Consider the following 18,854-nt stretch of genomic DNA (forward strand, 5'->3'; position numbering starts at 1 on the left):
TTATGTTGAGCTGAAATCTGCTTCTTTGTAACCGTTTTTTCCTTAGGCTTGTAGATTTAAAACTGGAAGGGACCTTAGAAGCTATCTAGCCCAACTACTCCTTTTTTACAAGTGAGGCAACTGAGGCACACAGAAGTTAAGTTATTTGCCCAAGATCACTCAGCGTCAGAGGCAAAATTCGAATCCAGATTCTCTCACTTTCATGGAGAGGGCTCTTCTCAATATACTTCACTGCTTCCTTTCAACCTGTCATTTCTAGTATTTTTATTACATAATGATACCTCTTAACTTCTCTGGGCCTTGGTTTCCCAATCTGTGAAATGTTGAGTATAAACTATCCTACCCCAACTTTTCCCACTCTGGAAGTGCAGGAAGGGAGAGACTGGGGAGAGAGAGACAGTGGCCCAAGGCCCGGACCCTCAGCATTCTCTAGGATTTCGGATAAGGGAGAAGAAGTATGCACCCTAATGGCAGAAGTGTGGTGAAAGAACTTTGAAACTTCTGAAATAAAATCATTAAAGAGCTAATGAATATGGGGGCAGCAATATGGCACAGTGGGTAGAGCATTGCCCCGGAGTCAGGAGGATCTAAGTTCAATGCTACCTCTGACACTCAATACTTACTAACTGTGTAACCCTGGGCAAGTCACTTAACCTGAAATGAGAGAGACAGACAGACAGACTGAGACAGAGAGAAACAGAGAGAGAAAGAGAGAGTTATAGATGAGAGAGACAGAGAGAGACAGAAAGAGACAGAGACAGAGAGACAGAGACAGACAGAGAGGAGAGAGAAACATCTTTTTCAGCCTTTCTCCTCTTCCCTCTTTTCTCTATCTTTCCTTTTTTCTTCCACCTCCTTTCCCCCCTTCTCCCCTCTCTCCTTTTTTACCTTCCTTTCTTCTTCTTCCTCCCCCTTCTTGTTCTATCTTCCCTTTTCTTCCTCCTCTTCCTTTTCTCTTTCTATCCTTTTCTGCTTTTACCTCCCTGTTTCCTCTTCCTCCTTCTTTCTCTATCCTTCCTTTCTTCCTCCTCCTTCTTTCCCCCTTCTCTTCTCTATCCTCTTCTGCTTTTTCCTTTCTTCTTTCCTTCCTCTTCCCTTCCCCTTTACTTTCTTTCCCTTCTCACTCATCTTCTTTGATTTCCTTGTCTTGCTCATCTTCTTCCTTCTTCCCTCTTCCCTCTACTCTTTTCCTCTCTTCCTCTCACTGTCCCCTGACTCCTCCCTTATCCGGTCCCCCAGGCTTCCTCCCAGCTCTAGCCCCCTCCTTAAACATTTTCCTCTCCTCCCTCTCCTGTCAGTTTCTGAACTAGTTCAACTAGCTACAGCCCTAGCTCCCTGACACCTAGCTCCCCGTTCTCCCCTCCCATCTCAGGCTTTCTCCAGAGTGGGAGGGGAGCATCTGGAGAGGGGGGCATTCCCCCCCAATCTTCCTTCCCCTTCTCAATTCGATGGAGTGGCCTCTACCCCAGATGACCTGGGTGGGATTCTTCATCGGGTTCTTGGGTGAGTCTGGTCTCTTCCCTTGGAGTGAGAGAACATAGGGATGGGGATGAGAAGGGAATATTTGGGAAAGACCCCTAGAAGTCTCTGAGGACATTTAGACCCTCAGTAGTTCCCTTTATTATTTGGGGTGGGGTGGGGGACTGACAAGGCCTGAAGGGGAGGGGAAAAAAGGGCTCCTGATGTCTAAATTCTCAAGGTCATTGAAGAGAAACTTTTGTGGTATAGTGTGATTCCCATTGAAGTCTGGGTGTGTATATGGGGGAATCTGAAGGGACAACTTGAGAAGAATAGGGCAGGAAATGGAGGGAGGTCTTCATGTGGGAGACTGTTTATTCTAGGAGAAAACAACCAAGGCTTGAACCCCTGGACCCTTGCCTGGCTTCCAGGGAGATGTAATCTGAGAACTATCCCTTACTTTCCTATTCTGCAGAATGGTCTGGGATTTCTATGGGCAGTGCAATGAGTTCTAATTCAGACAATGGAACAGTGTCCAGAGTTCTTGGGCCCTATGGCCTTGTGACTCGAGGGCAATGCCCAGCTTAGCTTCCACTTCCATCAGTGTGATCACTCCTGGACTGTGCTGTCTTAAGCCTCTGAAGACTGATAGATTCTATGCCCAGTTTATTACCATCCCCCAGCCCTTTTCCTAATGTGGGGCCAACTATTCCAGAATCTTACCCCTTTTAGGACGAAGGGGAAAAAATCCCTAGTCTGAGATCCGAGATTCCTAGGTCCAGATAGCTTTTCTATTCTCAGTCATAACTGTCATTGGGATCCACAAGGGAGATCTCTAGTTTGGGGGTGAGATGACCTACTTTAAAATTCAGGATCTGCTGCTTTCAATCTGTGGAAGTTGACTAGTAATTTAATGTCTCTGGTTCTCAGTTTCTTCATTAAAATGCAAAATGATATGGTAAGACTAGATGATCTCAAAGGTCTGTTCCTGCTCTAATCAATGATTTTTTGACATCCCATTCCCTCTTTCTTGTCTTTGCTATTCACTCACTGTCCTGCCCAACTCCTGAATTAATCATCTTTTTGATTTACTATTTAACAGGTTCTTTACTCTGTCAAGCCAGTATGAGTGGGAGGGGCAGGAATTTCTTTTAGAAAAAAAAAATTATATCTTTTTTTTTGGTCTTTTCCCCAATGTTTCCCTCCCCCCCACCCCCATCTCTTTCTACTTTCATCAAATTCTCCCTTAGAACAAAGAAATACCAGGGCCTGACAAAAATCTCAGCACTAACCAGAAATCTTTTGCTGACTCCTTCACTGACCACTAACTTGACCTTTGGCTGAAGCCATGAACCAAAATTGTAGGCAATTCAAATTTCAAATTTCAAATCCTATCCACTCTCCCTCTACAAGTCTCTTGCACCTGGCCTCTTTCTACTTTCACTACAACACTCCTATTTTATTCCTTCCTAATCTTTCCCTTAGACTAGCAGTAATAGCCTCCCAATAGGTCTACCTGTTTCCCTTCTCTCCTACCCACCCAATTAGAGGGAGTAATTTGCCTACAGCAGGGTTCTGTCACTCGCCCCTTCACTTAAAACCCAACTAGGTTGTATAATGCATGGGTCTGGAGTCAGAAAGACCTGCATTTAAATCTGGTCTCAGACACTTACTAGCAGTGTGATCCTGGGCAAGTTATTAACCCTGTTTGCCTCAGTTCCCTTTATCTGTAAAATGTCCTGAAGAAGGAAATGATAGATGACAAATCCATGAAGTCATGAAAACTCATGAAGAGTCGGATATGACTGAAAAACAACTGAACAAAACAACTTAAGATGTTCCTTATCAGGTAGTATTTTTTACCTGTCTCCTTTTGCAGAAATGACTCCTTACTCAAAATCGACAGGTCAATACCAATGTCAGTCAGAGAATCCAGGTGTCTGCTTCCAAAGGGTAGGAGCAAATCTATGGTCATGGGGACTGGGTATTCACATGGGAAACGTGGGAAGGAAGAATGGAATGGAGATTCCAAGTTGTTTTCTCTGTCAATCCCAGCTTAACTAAATAGGCAAAACATGTATTTATTTATTATATTCCAGATATTATATTGAATGCTGGAGATGTAAACAAAACAAGGACAGTTTTTACTCTCAAGGAGTTTTCATACTAATAAGTTAGCAAAGATAACAATTGCTAACATTTATATAGTGCTTTAAAGTTAGAAAAGTGCTTTTCTTGTATTGTTTCATTTAGTTTTCTCAAACAACCCTGGGAAGTAGGTGCTATTATTATATTATTATATCTTAGATATTATTTAGATATATATATATTAGATATTATTATATCTATTTTCAGATGAGGAAACTGAGGCAGAGAAGTTAAGGGATTTGCCTAAGATCACACACTTCGCATATGTGTAAAGGCAGATAGTATTTGAACTCACGTCCTTTTGACTACAGGTAAAACTCTACCCACTGTGCAATTTAGTTGCTGAAGCCTCAATTCACTTTGGACATTCTACAAGTTTTTTTTTTTTTTTTCCCAATTAGGCACTTCCAGAACCAGACTCTAGATTAATTATAACACACCTGTAGCATAGACACGGAAACTCACAGCCAAACATACACATGTATACTGACAGACAGATGTGGACAAAGGCATGTGGATTCAGCACAGAGTACATATGCACCCATAGCCACACAAATACCCATATTCCCACATACTCTGTGGCCAAACATACACTTGTTCGTGCACACATTTGCTCTCTCCTCCACTTCACTCACACACACACACTCTGCTCTTGTAAAGGGAGTCTGAAGGAAACATTTAAACCTTCCCCCAAGAGAACAGCTGCACAAACCATTCCCAGCAAGATTTCCGCTTAAATATCAGCAGGAGAGGGAAAATCCAATGGAAACGCAAGCTGTTCTCTTTCCTGCTATTGTCCAGGCATTTGCTCCCCATTCCTGGCCCTCATATCCCATCCCCAGGCTCCTCTCTGTCCTCAGGGAACTGACCTATTTTTAACTGTAGTGCTGGCAGGACCCTATGTGTCCCCTCTGATTTCGTTCTCCTCCCCAGCACTTAGACTGGAGAGCTCTGGAGTTTCCTTTTATGGTCTCTCTCTCCTGGAAAGCAAGGCTGTGAGTGTGTGTGTCTATGCTGTGCTTTGCAAATGTGTGTTTGTGACTACTACAGTATACATGTTGATCAATCAATCAATAAGCATTTATTAAACACTTACTATGGACCAGACACTGTGGTAAGTGCTAGGGATTCAAGGAAAGGTGAAACAATCTCTACCCTCAGTGAGCTTACATTCAAATGGAGGAGACAAGAAAATGAATAGGGACAAATAAAATCCAAATAGAATAAATGAAAGATAGCAAAGCGGGGAGAGAGAGGTAAAAAAAGAGAGAGATGGACCAAGAATGGCAGGGAGAAGATGACATTTAAGATGAATTTAAAAGAAAATCACGGATTCTAATATGTGAAGTTACAGAAAGGGGCATTGCAAGCATAGGGGGAAGCCAGCAAAAAAAGCACAGAGAAGAGATGGAATCCAGTGTGCAAGGAACACGATGTATGTAAATTTGTGTCTGAGCACAGGAGCTAATGTATGCAAACACCTCCATCCTTGTGTGTGTGTGTGCACGCCTCTGTGTGTGTGTCTGTATGCAAAGAGTTCTGTATGTTTTTAATTGAAAAAGAGACCTCAAGAGAGAGATATATTCTGGCTACAGTCCAGAAAGGAGACCAGAAAAACTGAGCAATTGGTTCTGGAAGACAGAAGAGAAAGAGATCTGAGCATGCTGGGTCTTAAAGGACAAGCTTTGGAAAGTTTGAGGAGAACAGAGAGACCATTATAGTGAGAGCCAAGGTATTGGAAGGATGTATGAATATCTATGGAGGAGACAGTGAGGAGACAGAGGGTCCACATTAGGGAAGGGGGCAGGTAAGTTTGGACAAAGAAGTACCTCTATGGGCATGTAGTGGATAACATGCCTGTGTCCCTCTGTTAAGAAGAAGGAGGAGGAGGAGGAGGAGGAAGAGGATAAAATTTATATAATGCTTTAAAGTTTACAAGACACTTTACAAATATTATCTCATCTTATCTTCACAACAACACCGTCAGGCAGATGATTTTATTATTTCCCTTTGACAGATGAGAAAACTCAGGAAGTCATAGGTTAAGTGATTTAGCCAGGGTCACACAGTAAGTATTAAGGACAAGATTTGAACTCAGGTTTTCCTGATTCCAGGTCCTGCGCTCTATTCACTGCATCACCAAATTGCCTAGATCATAATAGATATCATTATCAACAACCCCTTATGGAGTAAAGAGCCCTGTGTTCTGAGTATTGGGACACACAGAGATGAATAAGACGGGGTCCTTTTCCTTACCATGCATCAGATCTAGTCAAGGAAACTCGTATCAATGAGCAAGTGTTATGTGGATTTTCTAGGAGATCTGAGAAAGAAAAATAAGTCATTCTGGACTGGACAGAGTCAGGAAGGAAGTAGAATTTGAATCAGACCTTAAACTTTACAAAGATACACCAAGACCTCAGGGTCATCGGTCCATCTATGTATTTATCACACCCCCTCCCATATTTTAGGTCTATCTTACCAAATATTAATAGACCTCCCCTTTTTCTCCTTCTTCATCTGCAGGTTCCTGTGCCAAGGCCTTTCTGATCCATAACCCTGGGCTGGATGCCTGCCTACAGGTGGACCCCCAGGGTGGGGAGCAGATCTCCCTGGTCACTTGCCACCTTGACGCTGAGCCCCAGCAGTGGGGCTGGGACCCAGTCAGTCGAGCCCTTTTTAGTCTGCATGTCCCCGGGTGCCTTGCCATAGGGGAGGCTCGGGAGTTTGCTGTGGCCCAACTGAGCCACTGTGGGGGCCCCCTGCACCAGACTTGGGGCTGCTCCCGTAAGGGGCACTTGAGCCTGCAGGGCCTCGGTCTCCACCTCCACGGACGGCTTAATGCTCAGGAGATCTTTGTTCTCCGTCGGAAGGACAAGTTCAGTCGTTGGAAGGCGGTGCCCGGAATGGCCAACGTCTGCTCTGAGACTCCCGGGCCAGGCATTGGGGACCAGCGTCGTGACCAGGAGCCCATCACAGCCAAAGGTGAGAGCTGGGATAAGGACTGCCTCACAGACACGCTCTTGGACGTGTGGTGAGGTAGCAAGCACATCCTTCTAGGGCAGGGGACATAAGAGAATGGGAATTTCACTGTTTGCCAAGCAGGTTGCTAAGGGCTGGGAATACAAAAGGACAAAAGCCAGTCTCTGATCTCAGGACTGTCACAGCCTAATAGGGAAGATGACATGTAGACAACTATGTATGAATAAGATTTCTTCAAGATTAATGGGAGAGAGGCAGCAGAAGAAAGCATTGGAATTAAAGGGGATTGGAAAAGGCTTCCTGTGCATGTGGGATTTTATTTGGGGCTTGAAGGAAGCCAGAAAAGTCTTTCAAGCTATGAGGAAGGAGAGAATCCCAAACATCCGAGCTTTGTCTCTGTCCCTAACCATCCGAGTGACCTTGGGCATACAGAGTCCTCACTTGAAGCTTCAGCTATTTCCTCTGTAAAATAAAATAAGAATACTTACACTATCCACCCCATAGAGAGCATTCTATAAAAGTAAAGAATTATTCGATTTATGAGAGTGGGTCTGGCTCTCTGCAAGAAAGGAGCAGGGTAGCTGATTATATTGTGTGATCTGAAGGACACTAGGAAACCTTCCCTACTCTCTAATAAACCTTCAACCAGCTGTTACTATGCTTTGAAATTCTAACGCTTCATTTCTCTGTGTCTTGGGGCACTTTGCTGCTTCAGAGCTCCTCATTTAAATGTGGTTATCTCTGAAATGAAGAACACTTTTTAAAAATTGATATATTTTGCTTTTATATCCCCTCTAATTCTCAAATTCTGTGATTTCTTTCCAAATTTTTCCCCTCCTTTCAGTACCTGAAATTATTCCTTGTAACAAAAAATAAGAAAAAAAAAAGCTCAACAAAACTATTTTATTTATAATCTGAAACAAATAGTATTTATGTAATCTAGTTCCCCATCTTCTGAAAGGAAGGGAGGGAAGTATATTTTCTCAAGTCTTTTCCAGGGCCAAACTTCTTGTCATGAAATTTTCCTTTTGGCAGAATGGATAAAGCACTGGACCTGCCCTCAGGAAAACCTGCGTTCCAATCCCATCTCAGAAACATACAAGCTGTGTGACTCTAGTGACACAACTTCTCTGACCCTCATCTATAAAATGAGAATTATAATATCACTTAGCTCACAGGGTTGTTGTGAAGGCCAAATGGAATTTTTTTAATAGATGGACCATTGAATTAAGCATGGGTGATTCGCATGTAGGTTGTATATATAGGTAGATCTGGAATGATCTACCCCACTTTTACTTTGTGAAGAGCTGGAGGCAGTCATGAATGGGCAAGCATGACTTGCTCTGTTTTCAAGAGGGGTGTTGTGCTAAAATTAAATCAAAATAAAAAATAAAATATCATCTGACATTTGCAATGCAAAGGACATGCAAGTGAATTGCTTTTTTTTTTTTTTTTTTAGTGGTGGGGGAGAGAAGGTGTTTAGGATAAAAACCATTTTCTCCAGTCATTCTCAGGTATGAGAGGGAGTAGTTCTGCCCCAGACCTGGAGAATAACAGTTAGCTTAACCTCAGCCAGTTTATTTTCCCTCCCACAAAACCATTATCAGCCCAGATATAGTCATGAATAGTGAGTGATGTTAATCAAAGAAAATAAAATCATAATCAGAAGAGTTTTTCAGATAGGTTTGGTGCTAGAATACACATGTCGGGGGCTCCATGATCCAGAAGCAAAGTGAAAACTTGGTTCTATCAGAAAATGACCTCACCAAAGCTTATTCTTAACCGTGATGGAGGTAGGAGGTGGTGCAGATGTAGGAATCAAGGACATATTGAAGTATCAGCATCTCTCCCCATATTTCTGGCTCTGGGGTGGGGGAGGAGCCTCCCATTCACCATTAAAAGTCCATGCCTTCTCCTGTCTCCCTTCTCATCTTTCTCCATTTCTCTTCTCTGGAGACTGGAACCATGACACTGACATGGTGGGTGATGATGGGTTTTATGAACCTCAGCCCAAGATAGCAGTGAAGAAGGAAATTCTAGATTCCTAGTGGATCAATTCTGGGATAAGGAGCAGGTAGAGATAGAATCTGATGAAAAGGTGATGCTTCCTTAGAATATGTACCCTTCAAGGTCTAGTAGCCTAGGTATGAGCAATACAGAGGGTCCAGCACAACCCACTCACTCCACTTCCTGCATGAAAAAAAAGAGCACTTTATTATATCCAGTCAATCAAAAAACATTTGCTGAATGTTTGCTATGTTCCAGGCGCATCCCAAGTGCTGGGGATACAACGAAAGGCAAAAATGTATCACCTAGACTCAGGGAGCTTCTGTTATGATTCAGGAAACAACATGCAAATAACTAGCTACAAATAACATGGACAAAATAGATGGAAGGTGACCTCAGAGGAAAGGCACTAGCAGCTGATAGTGATGAGGTTCAGCAGAAATGATGATGGAGTTTGGTAGCAATTCCCGTTTCAAAATTCGAGACACAAGGCTCAAGGCACATGTGAAGAATTCCCAATGGCTTTCCCTTTGCCTAAAGGTACCTTTATTTAAAAGAAGAGGTTCCCGACAAAATAAAGAGGTAAAATAGACACCAAGAGTGGCAAATATGAAATAGATTTGGAACAGCTTATAGTTAGCAAGAAAAAGGGTTTTAACAATTAACCATGAAAAAGATAAGTTCCTAGTGCAACTTACAATTAACCAGGAGAAAGGGAATACACCATGAAGTGAGATTATGCTGTTGACTTGCAGGCTAAATCCATAGAGGAATTTAGAACCTTAAAAGAGTTGATTAGTTATAATAAGAAGAAAGACAGCTTATGGCTAGCAAGAAAAAGGGTTTTAACAATTAACAATGGAAAAGACAAATTCCTAGACAATTAACCAGGAGAAAGGGAATATACCATGAAATAAGATTATGCCATTGACTAGCAGGCTAAATCCATAGAGTTTAGCACCTTAAAAGAGTTGGTTAGCTATAATAAGGAGAAAGACACCAATGAGACATGGGAGAGGAAGCTAGAGAAAAGACACTATGAAGCAGAATGTCAGAAGCGGACTAACCCAAAAGGAATTCAGCAAAGATGCCATGGACATAAGTTATAGGGGAAATTTAACTTCGGGGATTTGACACATCAAAACTTGGCTTTCTGATTGGATACAGTAAGGGGGGCTTTCCAAAAGACCTCTATAGGGGTGGGGCTTTAAGGCAGAGCTGATCCCCATCTGTACCCTTCCCTGTTTGCCTTAGGTAGTATTATAATCTTATCAGGACTTCAGACTTTCTCTGCCAACCCCACCTAGTTACTCTAGGACCTCATCAAAAGACTGGGAAAGGTCTCCTGCAGATGGCTGGATTTGAGCTGAGTCTTGAAGGAAACTAAGGGATAGAGGTCAGAAGGAAGAGCATTCCAGGAAGTGCTGGCAGCAAAATTTCCAAGCAACCTGGGAACGAGAAAGCCATGACACTGGCAAGTCATCTTTGAATAGGATTTTCCCTTGGAGAGGGAACACTTCAGGGACACCCCAGCCCTCTGGAGACAGGGATCTGGCTAATTCTGGAAGGGAGAAATTTTTCTCCAATCATTGTAGCTGATCTCTGACTGTATAAGAGCTGAATAAAATGGTGTTGTTCATCACTGCATTCCCAATGTCCAGCTTTTTTTGGACAGTTCAAATCTATGGCTTAATCAGTATAGGAAAGCCCTGAAGTAGTAAGTCTCTTACTGATGCAGATGAGTAATTCATAGCCTTAGCCAGAATATGGAATGTCTTAAATGGCAAGGTTGCAACCTTGCATTTTAACCTACAGCAATAGAAAGCCAAAAAAGATCTTTGAGCAGGGAATTAATATGGTCATCCCTAGGTTTTAGGAGGAGAATTTTTAGCAATATTGTGTATTTGAAAGGGAAGACTGCAGGCTGAGAGAATAGTGATCAGAAGCTATTACCATAGTCCAGGCAAAAGGCAATATAAATAAGTGAGAAGGGGACCTGCACAAAATGTTTAGTGGAAGTTTGAATGAACTCTGAAATCTGATTGAATGTGAAGAAGTTAGTAATAACTAAAGTTTTGACTCTGGATTGGATGTGAAGAAATTAGTAATAACTAAGGTTTTGAGTTATGGAAGCTGGGAGGAGGGATGGTTTTCTTTTTTTGTTCAGGAGAGTGAAGAAGTTGAGTTCAATCTTGGATATGTTGAATTTGGGTGTCCTGGGGGGATACCCAGGATTTCATCAGGAAGCTGCAGAATGGGGGTTGAAGCACAGATAAGAGACCAGTAATGGATATGTAGCCATTTGCAAAGAAGTAATCTTTGAATCCATGGGAGAAGGTGAGGTCTCAAAATAAGATGGATGGGAAAATGAGCCGGGGGAGGAGGGAAGATTGGGGGAGTGGTACCTACCACCATTATAAAGATACTGGGAAGAGCAGAGCCCCAAAGGAAACCTAAAATTCCCTGCAAGAGGTGTTTTGGATTCTGTGATTCTACATGTCTATGGGAATAAAGTGATAATTTCCACTGCTCATACCTGTCTCCTTCCCCAGCTGAAACCACTGTTTCTCTGGAGCGAAATGAGGAGGACCTGTCTTCGAAGCTCTCTGTAGGAACAGCCAACGTCACTCCCACTAGCAACTTCACCCATACACCTTCCCCAACTTGGGTGGAGGGAGCTCTGGTGGCAGAGAAAGGTGAGTATTTCTGTTTCCACATCCCATCCACAACCGGGATTGCAAGTAGTTTGTGTGAGTTTGGAACCTTTGTAGGATAAATTTATTACATTCTGAATCATTGTATCCTGGGTGTGTCCAACTGGGGATACATCCTAACCTTCCCTGGGACATGCAGTTTCCTCCTTCCTTCCTAAAGCATGAATTCAGGATGTCAGATCTGGTACACAGCGATTACAAGTCCATAGTGCTGAGATGCTGAAAGGGAAGACAGATTAAATTCCCATAGAGACCAGTAAATATCACAGAGATAAAAACAAACAGAACTTTTGTTCTGCCAGTCCCAAATGGCAAGCAAGCATTTCTATAAGTATGTGATTTTCTATATGTCTGCATATGACATTTGCCAAAATGTTAAATGTTTTCTTTGTCAAGAAGTTGTTTATTTCCTCCTGAGCCTTAGGATCTATTTTTCCAGGGGGCTGCCATGGGTGATGACTTCTGAGGGGAGAGCAAATAGTGTTCTCTTCAAGCTCTGCTCTTTGGGGGACACTTCATGGCTTACAAAGGAGGGTAAGGGAGGCGGCAAGCAGCTTATAACTAAAAATGTAGCTGCTGGGGCCCCCTTAGACATTATCTGTTTTACTCGGTGGAAAGGACCAGGCGCTGTCCATCAAACAAACAAACCTATTGTACATCCTTACCCACTGGTGGGTGTGTCTGCACCCCACCTAACACCAGAGGGCACTTTGTGAGACCCCTTCAAGCTCCTTGTTTCTCAGGGAGCTGGTGCCTCTTTCCCCTGGGTTCTTTTTTGGTGAGCCATTACATTACATTACATAGTCTACTTACTCTAAAGGTTGGCTCAGGATTCTTAGTTCAGCCACTATCCAATGCACTCATTCCATTTGATACCTCACTGACTCTGATTCATTGATTCACTTACAAAGCTTGTATAAAACATTAATCAGAATGAATGAGGAATGAATAAGCTAGGTATTCTTAATTCAACCAGCATGAATATCTCCCTCCAGCCCATGAACCTTCCTGATACTCAAATAAAAAATTCCAGAACTTACTTTCCCCTCCCATCTGCTCCCATGGGAAGCTACCAAGGCCTCTACCAAGGACTTTTTTCCTTGGATAAAAATGTTCCAGAGCACCAGGGGCCTGGCTCTTGGGGTGACTCATGAACTCGGGGAACTTCTGGTCTAATTGATACAGTACAGGTTTTACAGACAGATTCTATGTGGCACTGATCTATAATATGGGTGATCCCTGCATCTCTGTAAGCAGTTGCTCCTTGCTATTCTGAAGCTTTGCTCAGCTTCTGCAGTGTGTCTCTTCACCCTCCCTCCTCCCCCCACCCTCCAATTCTATATAAATCTGGGCCAATCTATATAATATGGCCACATTTGTGCCAACATGGATGTGGTCCAACAATCAATAAATCAACAAGCATTTATTAAGCCCTGTACTATGTGCCAGGCATTGTACTAAGCACTGGGGATACAAATACAAAGAAAGAAATAATCTCTACTCTTAAAGAGTTTATATTCTAACAGGAAGGAGCAATTGGTATGGTTTAATTCTGTCTTTGTCTCTTTCACCTTAAGAACTCTTCATCATGGGTTTTTTTTAACTCTTCCTTTAAACCTCCCTTTTGGGTCTTCTAATCACCTTGTTTCTGTGTCATATTATTTATCATTTGATAAAAATACATTGGGAAGCATAGCCACACTCCCAATAAAATTATAATTGCCATCACTGTGTAGTTCTCCCTCATCCCTGGCTACCCCACCCTCTTGTAACTCCCACAAGCTTCTTAGTATCCCTTGGAATACACCCTCCCCCGGTACTATTTCTACCTCCCCATTTGCTCCTAATGTTTTACTCTTGGTTCTGCAAGGCTGTATCTGATGGACATTTTGATCAGATTTCATTTGCTTAAAATTGTTTGGTCTGGAGAGTGGAAACCTGCCCAGTGTGATGCCCTTCCTTTCTTCCCTCCCTCTTTCCTTCCTTCCCTTCTTTCTTCCTTTTTTATTCCTTCCTTCCTTCCTTCACTCCTTCCTTCCTTGCTCCTTTCCTTCGTTTTTCCTTCCTTCCTTCCTTCCTTCTTCCTTCCTTCTTCCTTCTTCCTTCCTTCCTTCCTTCCTTCCTTCCTTCCTTCCTTCCTTCCTTCCTTCCTTCCTCCCTTCCTTTCTTCCTTCCTCCCTTCCTTCTTTCCTTTCTTCCTCCCTGCCTTTCTTCCTTCCTTCTTCCTTCCTTCCCTCATTTCTTCCTTCCTTCCTTCCCTCCTTGAACATTGATTCCCCAGCCTTGGGAAGGTGCTTACAAGATTGGGTAGTTCCCAGACTCCTGCATTTTAAGCTCCTACTCTTCCACAAAGGTGGCACCCCAGCATCAAATTTGCCTCTGTCCATAGAGAAGTGGACCCTTTTAGGTTTTTGTAGAAAATAGAAAGAGCACTGACTTTGGGGTCAGATTATCTGAGTTCAAATGATACTTTTTTCATTTACTCCTCCTTTGATGTGGGCTTCAATTACTTTTTCTGGAGTTCTGTTTCATCATCTACAAAATGAGGGGATTGAACTAGATAGCCTCTGTGGTGCCTTCCTGTGATTAGTGAACCTATGATCTCTTTCTGAATGAGAATTTGATCATTTTTTTTTGTTGTGTCTAATTCTTCCTGCCCCTATCAGGGCTTTTTTTGACAAAAATATTGGAGTGGTTTGTCATTTGCTCATTCAGTTCATTTTACAAATGAGGAAACTGAGGCAAACAGGGTTAACTGACTTGTCCAGGATAACCCAGCTAGTTAGTGTCTGAGGTAGAATTTGAACTCCAGGGATTGGGCTCAATCTACTATAATATCTAGTAGTTTGCTAGAAAAATTGTGGTGTGATTGTGAAAATATTAGAAACATCATTTTCCACTTTCCGTACTGATTTACTTATTTGAAAATAAAGAATTTGGCTTAGACTGCTAAGGTCCCTTCCTGAAATCAGAAGACCTGAATTTAAATCCAACCAAAGACATTTACTAGTGTGTGAGCCTGAGCAAGGTACTTAACCTCTGTTTGTCTTAATCCACTGGAGAAATGGCAAACCACTTCATTATCTTTGCCAAGAAAACTCTGTGGACAGTATGGGCCACAGGATCACAAAGACTCAAATGCGACTGAAAGACTGAACAATAAAAGCAGCAACAAAGTCCCTTCCAGGTTTAAATCTCTAATCCTCCAAGTCTTTATGACTACAGACTTGAGAGAAAATCTCTACTAGCAAAGAGGTGACTCTCTTTTTATTCTTTCTGATCTTGGAGAGTGGATGATGGCCCTGAAAGGAAAGGCCTAGCCTATGTGAGTGGATGAGGATTACTTTCCAGGTGCAGCAAACCTGCACAATGATCCTCCATCCCTATGCTTTTCTGTGCTCTGCTAGAAGATTGCTATTGTAGTTAGTAGCTGGGCTTGTTCTTTCTTGGTGTGGGAGAAAGCTTTGCTGATGTGAAGGGGAGAAGTGAATGGGAGTTCCCTCCCCCCCATCCCTAAACTTCTTTCCAACTGATGGGTCCAGTTCCTGAGAATTCCACTATTAGAATGTTGTCCTGTGGGATGAGGGCATTATCCTTTAAAGTGCAGCTACAAATCCCCTGGGAGGATGGATACATTAAGTCATTATTTATCATTACTGTGTGAATTTAAAACAAGTTTCTTATTTCTTCCAATTTCATTGTGAATGTTGAGAGCAAGGACTGATGGGATGAGGGGATGATCCCATCAGAACCCAGAGGCAGTGAATATTGGTGATGCTGGGATTGTAAGGAAATGGACTCTGGGTCACCACAAGGGGAAAGGAGGCATTTCAAAAGATGATGGAGACAATGGAATACTTTTCTATCCTTGTAATGTTGCCATGGGTCATCTCTGGGGTGGGAAGGTTCTTCCACTGTTCCCCAGTATTTGTTAAGAGGCCTCCAATTTCAGGGAAAAACTGGAAAACAGCTATGATGATCCTGAGCCCATTAGCAGTTGTCCTGGGAGTCATCATCCTCATCCTCAATATCTGTTACAACAGGTAAGTGTTTTCAATGCAGTTTGCACCCTTCTTCACTCAACATAGCACATTGTGAACTAATTCATTTTATTGCTCTGGGGCTTGATTTCCTCATTAGTAAAATGAGAGGATTTAGCTAAATTATCAAGTCCATTTTAGCATCAAATTAGTTAGGCATTCCCTCCCATAGAGCAGTACCCTGAAGCACCCCACACTGGGCGTTATGGAGGGTGAGCCTGGAAAGAGCACTGTAAGTGAGGAAGCATGAAGGACCTGGATAGTTGATGGACATTTGGATTTGAGTGTACAAGAGCAGGAAGCAGGCCCAAGGCCAGAGACAGCAGCTTCTTTGGAAAGGATAAACTCTTCTGCAATCCATCTTTGAGACTTTCCAAAGCAATAGGGTTCCAGCTGCAGCTGAAAAGTCAGGGAGACATAGCCTGGGGGCCTCTTTAGTCTGGAGGCTGCTCCTACTCTCAGAAAAATCATGACCCAAAAAATAGCTCAGGTTCACATGATATCTTAGGGTTGAGAAGGCTTTTACACCATCTAATTGTATGTATTCATCAATTCTTCCAGGTAAATGCTATAGATATTTTAATCTCCATTTTATAGATGAGGAAATAAGCTTAGAAAATTTAGGTGACTTTCTCAGGAAACAAAGTATTGCAGGATGAAGTGCTGGGCCTAGAATCAGGAAGATCTGAGTTCAAATTCTGATTCATTTACTTGCTATGTGACCTAAACAAGTCACTTAACCCCTCTCAGCTTCAGTTTTCTCATCTGTTGAAATGGGTACTAATTAGCCTCTACCTCCCAGAATTGTGAGGATGAAATATGTGCAAAAATATTTGCAAACCTTAAAGAACTAATTAAGTATTTATATACTTATATATACTGTATAACTATTATTATCTCAAAGCCACAAAGTCTGTATGGATACAAGTTAGATTTTTAACCCAGGCCTGAACGTCCATTTCTCCTGATTTCCCACTATACCACATGGCTTTCTCCGAATATAACTTCCTACAAACTTCTATTACTCTAGGTCAGGATGAATGCCTTAAGGAGAGGAGAAGCCAGAAACCCTGGGTTAAAATCTTGACTCTATCAATTAGTAGTTATGCACCTTGGGCAAGCCATTAAATTATTCTAGGACTCAGTTTCTTGATCTGTAAAATGAGAGAAAATGGGTAGAATTAGACAACAGCGTCTTAAGTATATATCAGCAACAGTTCTATGACACATGTAGTCTTTGGCAGAGATGAATAATCAATTTTGTTTGTTCTCTTCTCTACCTGCAGGAAAAAGAAAAAGAAAGCTCTAGAAAACTATTCCCAGAGTGGTCCAAGGGCCACGTTACTACCTAAGGGGGAGCTATCGCTAGGCCAAGGAAGCCCAGGAACTCCTGATTTACCCATCTCCTTTGCCCCACCCCTACAGCATGGGGAGATACTCATTGAATGGAAAGATGGCAGTATTACCCCCCTCTTTGTCAGCCCGTCATCTGAATGATTAATCCAACCTGCATCTTTCAAGGGCCTGCTTTGTGCCTAGTCCTGTCCTGCAATGAGGGAGAGAAAGAGAAGGCACAAGTCTTGGAGTTTATTAGATCTGTGCCTCCAACCTAGACCTGGTCCTCCTCCTGGGAGATAAGAGAAATCAAAGACTCAAGTTTATTAGACCTAATAATCTTAGACTCGGTTCTTTCCTCTGGAAATTTCTTTGTATATATATTTTGTAATTTTTTTATGTACATGTATTTTTCTCCAAAAGAATATAAGCTCTTTGGGGACAGATGCTGTTTCTTTTGTTAAACTAATTTCTTTTTATTGAAACATTGTACTTTTATTTCCAAAAATATTTCTCCCTACTTTCCTTCCTAGCAAGCCATTCCTTATAAAATTTTAAAATTTAAAAAAAAGTTCAGAAACCTAGCCAACATATCTAAAATATCTAGGATTATATACAATATTTGCAATTCCTCTACCTCAGGACAAACCTAATTCCAATTTTTAAAAAAAATATTCATTCTCTCACCTTCTAAAATTTTTGGCATATCAGCTGCTAGTTTAATTCTTGTTGCAATGGATTACAATTCAGTCAACTTCCCACGAGACTCATTTCATGACACATTATGACCAATCAATGCAGGACACATGTAGCATGGCAGTGGAAAAAACAGAGCTTGGAGTTAGCAAGTCCTGGGTCCAAGTCCCACATTATACTTATTTGCTATGATCTTGAACAAGTCACAACCTCTCTGACGCTAATTTTTTAAGGGACTCTATATTTTGTGTGAACTTAACACTAGTTTCTTATATCTTTTCCAATTTCATTGTGAGTGTTGGAAGTAAGGACTGATGAAGGGATGATCCCATCAGAATCCAGAGACAGTGAATATTCGTGATTCTGGGATTTTAAGGCAGTGGATTCTGGGTTACCACAAGGGGGAATGGGGCATCTCAAGGGATTATGAAGGGAGTCAAAGGAATACTTGCCATCCTTGCAGCTGTGATTCTAGGATGCACTATTTAAGTCTCATTGCTTTCACCTATAAAATAAAGCAGCTGGGCTAAATGATCTGGTAAACTCTCTTTTGGTTTTAAAATTTCCCGAATAACTCTCCCTCAAAAAGGTGGATGAGTATATTGTCCAAAAAATTGGGAGGGTGATGGGAGACAGTATCTTGGGTCTGTCCAGAATGGCTCCTTAAGTTTCTTTCTTGCAACGGAAGAAAAATATGAGTGAGCAATTTCATCTTTTTGCTGAAAAGATGACTCAACATTCATTTAAAATAATGCCATGATTACTGGACGTTCTTAGAGCACTGTGACTTCGAGCAGTATTTTCCTTGTCTAGAATATTTAAGTATAGTTTGCTTTCATTTATCACAAGGAAGAAAGGAAGATGTCAACTTTCTCCTTCTTTGAATGAATGAAAAACATGAATTAAATATATCTTATGTGCCAGGCCATACATTAACCTTCAGGAATGCAAATACAAATGGCAATAATATCCCTGCCCTCAAAGAGTTTATAAGAAAACACATATGGATAAATGGTGGTCTTTGGTCAGAGAAATTACAGGGATAAAGATGACTGGGAAGTAAGATGATGGGTCAATCAGGATCTTGGGTGGGAGTTGAAGTCTAAGCAAGTTGTTTATCACAGAGCAACCAGTTAATAATGAATTTCCTAATTTCCTGGGATCTCAAATGGGGACATTTGTTAAGCAATCAATGAACTCAGCCTGAGCCAAAATTGGGACAAAGATAAAAATCTGTTTTGGTTTTCTCTTACCTCCCTAATCTAGGACAACTCATTTCCCAAGCCATTCAATTTCTATTAAAACTCCTCCCTGCCTACCTCTTCCCTCTCCTATCATGTTGACTGTCAATTCATCCCCAAGTAAAGTATTAAAAAATGATAAATGCTTAAGTTGTTCCCTTTCACAAAGATTATCTGTATATTGAAGAGTCCAGATGACCAAAACATCTTGAAGACTCAAAAGGATAAAGAAC

At 41.8% G+C, this 18,854-nt stretch overlaps 1 protein-coding gene across 1 annotated transcript; it reads left to right on the plus strand.

Annotated features, from left to right (window-relative positions):
- The first annotated feature begins 1,246 nt into the window (after window positions 1-1,246).
- Window positions 1,247-17,128, plus strand: LOC127540936 (uncharacterized). The gene is made up of 5 exons (XM_051965927.1): window positions 1,247-1,503; window positions 6,133-6,591; window positions 11,148-11,291; window positions 15,262-15,352; window positions 16,636-17,128. Exons 1-5 carry the CDS (start codon window positions 1,449-1,451, stop codon window positions 16,844-16,846), a joined length of 960 nt encoding a protein of 319 aa, XP_051821887.1. The 5' UTR covers window positions 1,247-1,448; the 3' UTR covers window positions 16,847-17,128.
- Window positions 17,129-18,854: the final 1,726 nt, after the last annotated feature.

The sequence above is a fragment of the Antechinus flavipes genome, chromosome 1 (assembly GCF_016432865.1).
Source record: "Antechinus flavipes isolate AdamAnt ecotype Samford, QLD, Australia chromosome 1, AdamAnt_v2, whole genome shotgun sequence".
Classification (NCBI taxonomy): domain Eukaryota; kingdom Metazoa; phylum Chordata; class Mammalia; order Dasyuromorphia; family Dasyuridae; genus Antechinus; species Antechinus flavipes.

What these genes read in the sequence shown, in the direction of transcription:
- LOC127540936 (XM_051965927.1), top strand. Translation starts at nt 1,449, where the DNA reads ATGGAGTGGCCTCTACCCCAGATGACCTGGGTGGGATTCTTCATCGGG. An exon ending in ATTCTTCATCGGGTTCTTGG is followed by an intron (nt 1,504 to 6,132) that starts GTGAGTCTGGTC and finishes CTTCATCTGCAG; the next exon opens with GTTCCTGTGCCAAGGCCTTT. An exon ending in CTCAATATCTGTTACAACAG is followed by an intron (nt 15,353 to 16,635) that starts GTAAGTGTTTTC and finishes CTCTACCTGCAG; the next exon opens with GAAAAAGAAAAAGAAAGCTC.